We start from the raw sequence: 7,024 nt of genomic DNA, 5'->3' as shown, positions 1-7,024 counted from the left end.
CGCGACTGCAGCCGCAGGTGGACAGCTCGCCCTCGCGACACGCCCGGCTCATGGCGTTCACCACCCCCGCGGCGCTCACCGCGTACGTGAAGGCCGTCTCGCGGCTGCCTGCGGGCGAGGACGTGGAGTCACCAGGTTGCCTGCCCACCCAGTAGGCCTGTGACCCGCTGGGGGTGCGGAGAAAACCCCCGCTGGGTCTCCTGGAGAGGGCAGAGGGAGGCCCAACACATGCTAGCTGGGGTGGGGAGCAGGGTGAGCCCCAGCACATCAGCTGGGAGGCTGGGGTCAGGGGAACAAGGAGAATCCACCCCCCCACACACCCCACACCCAGGTGTGTAGTCCCTGCTGAGGGGCAGGGTGAGCCCCTAACAGACCAGCCCTGGTCCACTGAGCAGGGCAGAAGAAACCCCAGCACATGCCCACCCTGGACTACCCTAGGGGACAGGGCCAGGCAAAGCCCCCAACACACTGCAAGTCCTGCGGAGATAAACCTCAGCCTGGCTGCTTACACAGGCCCTATCCCTAACTGACACTCAGGCTCTGGGCCCACCTCAAGGGGGAGCTAAGAAAGAGCCTCAACACAGAGAGAAGCAACAAGTAACAAAGGAGAGGAGATCTTTGGTATCTTCTCTCTGACATTTCAGAACCTAAGGCAGCAGTGCTGGATTGATTTTCTCTACGGCTGTTTTGAAGATATTTAAACTTCTTATTTCCCAAAGTGTCCATGAAAGAAGTCATTGAAGGAAAGCTTGGAATTGGGGTAGACTTGTTACCCTTATTCTAATGTTTGGTATTATTTTCATTTCGCACAGGAACACAGAATTTGCTAGACTTGGAGCCTCTACATGTCTTAGACGCCCCCAACCCCATCCAAGACAGATTATTCCTGTGGCCACACAAGTTGTGGCCATACTGGTTTTTGCCTGGCACGTCCTCCTTTGCCACTTGTAACCTCTCCTTCCGTCCCATCATGCAGCACAAAGTCTGACTCTGGACAAGGCTCTTTAATTGCCCAGGGGACAGTTCTAAACCTGTTCATAAAGAGTGATAAATGAAAACTTGCATTTTAAATCCCAAACTGATTGGCCTGGTACTTCTCACTCAAGAGTACAAGTGTCTACTCATATTCTTTTAAAACACTGCTGTTCCCTACTGCCACTACGACAGCCATCTTCCTGCCTCTGCCTCAGAGTGTCACATGCACACACAGCCTAGGGGGAAGGGGGGGGGGAGTTATTCTCCTTCCAGTTTAAAAAATATATATATATTTCCTCATAAAAGTTATAGGAACTCTATTTGTAATAAAAAATGGAGGCTATCGTAAGCCACCTCAAATCTCATTTGCATATGGAGACACTTCTATGTGTAACAAGAAGCCACTTGATAAAAAAGGTGTCTGATTAGAGAGAAAGCCTTCAACTCAGTCAGCTGAAGCTGGGACCGGGGCTTAGGATGAAGGGCCTCACTTTCCTCAACTGTAAAATAAGGGTATTGAACGAGATGCTCAGGGGGAAAAGGCCCTTCTGGCATGGAAATCCCTGTATCAGAATCAGTTTCTCCTGCACTTACTTTGAGAGCTTGCTAACCACCTTTTTTGAAGGAATGAGAAGTCAGCAGCAGGACAGGTGACAACAGGACCTAGCCCCATGCAGGAGGATGGCTATGCCAACTATGTATCCAGCAGACCATTCTGTAGGAGGATGGCCATGCCAACTCAAGCATCCGGCAGACGGCCCTCTCCTGGGACATCCCTGCTCCACACTTGAGTTGTGGCCATTTGTGATATCCCCTTCCAGGAATGGTGGTGGCTCTGATTCACCACAGACCTTCCCCCTCCCACGTTTTAAAAATGAATAACTCGAGGAGTGCTAGTGGTTGGCAGGAGGATCCAGAAAGTTCCTGCATGTAATCTATCTAGCTCAGATTAGAGAGGCAGAGAACATGGAGGGAGTGGAAACAAATGAGGAGAGCAGACAGATACCAGGGAGTTATTTGAGGATTAACGCTGATAATACAGAAAATGTCATGGCCATGGACAGGAGACTTGTAGAATAAAGAAACTGTGGCTAAAGGAAGAGGAGATAAAGTGATCCTCTGAGGACGGAGAGAAATAAGACACTGCCCTTTGAGTACACAGAGTATAAAGGGGCTTTTACACAAAACACAAATGTTGCTTTTTTCATTAAGTCTATCTTGAAAATACAAATAGTGCTTTTTTTTTTTCTTTTTTTGTCCGTCTTCCTTTTTTTGCCCTAGAATGCAAACCTGGTAGACATCTCTAAGCTGACTGGTCACTGCAGCAAAAAAAGTCAGTTTGAAAAGTGCTCTTTGGCTAATGGCCTGTGGATACAGTCGTCCCCCAGTTGGAATACTGCTAATTCAGTGAGGTTTCCCTCAGTGTGAAATCTACATCTGCTTGGATCCTCACACCCCTTAAAAATGGCGCCCTCCTGACATATCTTTTCACAGTGTGGAAACAAAGACAAGACGGGGACAAAAGCTGGATGGGAAGGGTTAGCATGATGAAAAATGAGAGTTTCCAAAACGAAGAGCGGGCCCTTCATGAGGCAATTGTGCACGGTGCCTCCAAGCCAACTGGCACCTTAGAAAAATGAGTTGAGGAGCGGGTCAGAGGTGGCAGCTGAGCCTCTCAGACACTGGCCCTTCACACAGTCAGATTGGCTGAGACAAGAATTAACTCTCACTGTCCCTGGGTTACTAAGTGCTTTGGGGACGGGTGCACCCACACCCGTTGGGCATCAAAGGTCTTTTAAATTTTCTCTGAGCTGATTCCCTTCAAACTTCTCCTGAAGTGGAGAAGTATAAGCAAAGAAACTTCCCCCTCCTGGATTTGGGTCCATGTTCCTATTTCATAAAAACTGACTCTATTTTTTTACTTTTCTCTATCTCTTCATTCTAATAAGCATGAAAGAGAAGGCCCCATCCATGTCCCACCACAAGCCACCCAGCAGCAGCCTTCTGTTCTGAGATACCAGGCACTGTGGGACTTTGGCCAGGAAGGATGCGGCATGTGCTCTCATCTTCCAGGGACATCAGCTGACTTGCCCACAACATCTAGGAGGGCCCTTTCAAGGCTGTCTGGAGGTTCCCCACCCACTCACATCCCAGCGACACAGCTGAGGGAGGACCAGAGAGTGTTCTTGCGAGGGACAATTAAATGTAGGCCTTTGTCCCAAGTGTTCTGCTTATTCCCTGAGGAAATAGCCTCTTTGAATCTTGGATCACATTTAAAATAAATCTCCAGCAGAACTTAAATTCACTTAGCAAATGATAGCTTATTCTGAGCATTTTGGCCCCAAACAGGCCATGTACGAAGATGAGAAGAGGACATTAAATCAAAGCTGTGTTCAAGTGACTACACAGAAAAACAGTTCCAACTGCGATTTTTCTTCTAGTTCCCATCAGAGGTGTATGATTTTTTTGCTAACTCATACCCATGTGGAAAAAAAATGGTCCCAACATTTAAGAGGCCAGCAGCTGAGGAGAAACATAAAAGAAGGTGGGGGGGACTGAAAACTTATTTGAAAAGAGTCTGTTGCTCTCACACAGTATCAGAATGTGGAATTAAGTCTCCAGCACATCCTAAGTTAACTCCATCAGATGAATCTATATGCAAGGACCACTCCTATGTTCCTGAAGCTCAGTCCCTCCATCCAACCCCGGTGTATACATTAGCACATTTCAATCATTAACTGAAAGAACAAAGGCCTATGAAGCTTGCAAGCTGGGGCTCCAAGCCATTTTCCCATTAAGAGGAATGGCTTCCAATTTCGTATTATTTTAGTTTATGAAGCCCCTTGGCTCAAACATCTACTGACAACTCTTTTTTGTTCTCAATGAGTGCACTTTTCAGCGTTTTGTTTTTTGTTTTTTTTTTAAGCATTTTATCCATCCGTGATGGATATTAAGCTAACTTTTATCTTCAGTCTGTATAAACAGTTAATTGCTTTGATAAATAGCTTCTTATTTTCAGTCACTGCAGTCATATTAATTATAAGGTCTTGTTTGCATAAAAGTAAAGAGACCTAAAATATTCACGCTAGGAAACACACATAGGACCACATCTGTCAAGTAGGATCCTAGACTATTAAACCAAACCACAGGCAAACTGATTTTTCAATTTTTTTTGCCTTGAGTTCATTTTAAATGCTATCTCCTCCCTGAATGGAATAACAAGTTCAACAACGTATTTAAAATAAAAACCCAAACTGTAAGCAATATACTTAAAACTTATTTTTTTAAGTTCCTAGGTTGAGAGCCCAAAGATGTGCTTTTCTGTCAATTGTCAAAATCATCCATGCAAATTGCATCATTTCTAATTAAAATTCTTTCTAGAACCAAAAAAAAAAAAAAAGTTTTTAACATATATATCATCGTGGTCTCAGGACATATCTATTTTAAGAAAATTAAAACCTTGTTCACTTGCAACTTATCCAGCATTCTGAAAAATGACAGTTTTTAGTTTGATGTCTAGTCCTTTGAATTGTGGCTTAAGAAACTTCTAACAAAAGAGTTTTTACATTTAGAAGGTTCTAAATGACTTGACTCCCCCCTCCCCACCACCATTTACTTCTGAGAAACTAGAAGAAGTTTTCTGCTTCTACTTTCAACAAAATGCATTTTATAAAAAGTAGGTGTTCAGGAAAATGGAGGTGTCCCTTATGCTCCCCTTGTGATCTGGTTAAAGAAGTTAGAAACTTAGGATCAGATGTGGGACCACTGTAATGACAAAAATCCCCAGGCCATCATCCAAGCTGGAAGATGCCCTCCTCATCCAGCCCAGGAGCAAACATGGAAGACTTTTTCTAGGAAAAAAAAAAAAACAAACCAGTTCACATATATTTTAAGTGGTTTCCTACCTATCTGCATAACCCTGCCAAAGACAGAGGTGTTATCCACAGTGCTGCAGTTCCATCTTCGATGTCTGAACTGATACTGGCATTCTTTGATGCCTGTCTTCGCGCCTTCTCCAATGTATTGCATGTGGTCCTGATACAAGTGGCAGAGTTTCTTCTGTCCTTGAGAAAGTCCTGCCAGCTGGCTGCAGAGAGGCTGTGCTCCTATGATATATACTTCTGACATCTGAACAGGGTTATTCATACCTAGCGACCTGCAAAGGGGGGGAGATGTGCATTCAAGATTTACGTGAACTCTGGAGGTGGGCCCCCTGAAAGCATGTCAGCAATACATAGTTTTAAGCACACAGATGCTTTTTCTCTCCTGCTTGTCCTCATGACAAAGTATGAGGAGGGCTTCATAAAACTCTTCTGTTTAAACTCCGCTCAGAAAACGGAGGTATTGTGCAGTCCCCATCCTGCCAGCTGGCTCTGTAGTTAGCGCTTTCACTCCCTTTCTTGCCCTCATTTGCCATATACCTGAACCCATATTTCCAAAATCTACCCAGAAAAGGGAGAAATGACAGTTTCGGGGGGACTGCCTTTGACATTAGAGAAAAGTGACTCACTTTGCCCCACAAATTGGATTTGCCTGCCTTGAAAACATATGAATGCTGAAAGTAGACACAATTAGACATGGCTAGGAGATAGCAGTTCTTTTCGACTGATGGAAAAACAGAGGGACAAGTATACGCACTGAAGAAAATTCACCACGTTTCTGGATACTTTAAAAGAGTTCCTTATGTGATTGTGAAGGACTCAGCACAGGGTATCCAGTGAACAGAAGTTATGTTTGACAGACAGAAAAATGCTATTCATTTACAGGGGAAAAAATATCCAGAGTCCCGTCAAAAATAATCCTCTGGATATATTGCAGTCTACAAGGCCCTTCCAGAAAGAAGAAAGAAACCCCCACTACGGACATTTGACTACTTCAAGTTCACCTCCTTTTGATCAAATTTCAAGCCCAAACACTTCTCCACTTGGTGTAGAACTGTCTCCCTACCACTCTGCTACTCTGTAGGTTAATAACCTCAAGTGACAAAAAAATAAAAGTTGAGACTCATTTGTACTACCAAGAGATGGCAAAAAAATAAATTTTACAGATAGGCTTACAATTATTAGAGAAGTGAATTTCGGTTCCCTTTTATTACATGATGTTCTACAAGCGCAGGTCTGAACAAGGGCCTTACAGAAAAAAAGGCCTAGATTTACAGGTTCTGATTTCCTAAAGAACTGAAGATAAAGCTTTACAATATATTAACAAGTTAAAAGAAAATACTAACTTTAAAATATGTATAAGTAAAATAGATTATACATACATGGATTGGATAAATGAACCCACATTCACTACCTAGCTTTAAATGTTGCAGCATCTTACAAAAGAATTTCCAATTTAAAAAAAAAAAAGAGGAATATACACATAGAAATGAACTTACCACCAAGAATTGGCTTCTATTACAACCTGGGCGAAGGAGAAAAATATGGCCAGAGCCATTAGGAAGAACTTGGAAGACATTGCACTTCCAGCCGTCCTCAAAGCCACTCCTGGGCTTAATATTCCACTCTGGAGAGGAAAGAAAGGAGCAGATGTTTATTGCCTCTCAGATAATTTTCAAGCATACAAGTTTAAACAACGGAAGCATCCGGGGTCTCTTAAGTTTACTGTTGATTGACTGCGCTTCTTCTCCTCCGTGAGTTGTTTTTTTTTTTTTTTTTTTTTTGGATGGCAAGATATAGGCAGTTTCTTTTTCCAAATTAATCCACCCACGCAACCTCACCAGGAAATCTGATTTCGCTAGGATCCTGCACGCGGGGCACGCCAGCGATTACAAACATGTCTCAATGCTGTTGAGTCAAAGCCCCGGTGCCAGGCGCTGCCTCCTTCCTGCTTGCTCGAGTCCCGCACCCCCTCGCTCCCCTCTAGTTCGCGCTGAGTTTGGTCCCTCTTCGGGAATTCACTCGGGAACCCGCCGCCACCCTCGTCCTCTCCCCGACCTGGGCCGAGCAACAAGTGGAGCCAGAATTAATTCCATGGGCGGGCGAGAGGAGCGCGAAGGCGAGTGGAGCGCGCCGCAGGCGGCTGCGGAGGAGGCGGGGTGGCCAGC

The 7,024-nt window shown here is 44.5% G+C and overlaps 1 protein-coding gene across 1 annotated transcript in view; it reads right to left on the bottom strand.

The window, feature by feature from the left end:
* The window catches only part of Wnt5a (Wnt family member 5A), a 13,743-nt gene extending 6,725 nt beyond the window's left edge, over positions 1-7,018 (bottom strand). Inside the window, 4 exon segments of the mRNA XM_015494415.2 lie at positions 2-108; positions 4,881-5,131; positions 6,356-6,483; positions 6,915-7,018. Coding sequence (XP_015349901.1) covers positions 2-108; positions 4,881-5,131; positions 6,356-6,435 — 438 coding nt within the window. The 5' untranslated portion in view covers positions 6,436-6,483; positions 6,915-7,018.
* Between the last annotated feature and the right edge of the window lie 6 nt (positions 7,019-7,024).

This window comes from Marmota marmota, unplaced genomic scaffold, assembly GCF_001458135.2.
Source record: "Marmota marmota marmota unplaced genomic scaffold, marMar, whole genome shotgun sequence".
NCBI lineage: Eukaryota > Metazoa > Chordata > Mammalia > Rodentia > Sciuridae > Marmota > Marmota marmota.
This window is presented reverse-complemented; position numbering and strand designations above follow the sequence as displayed.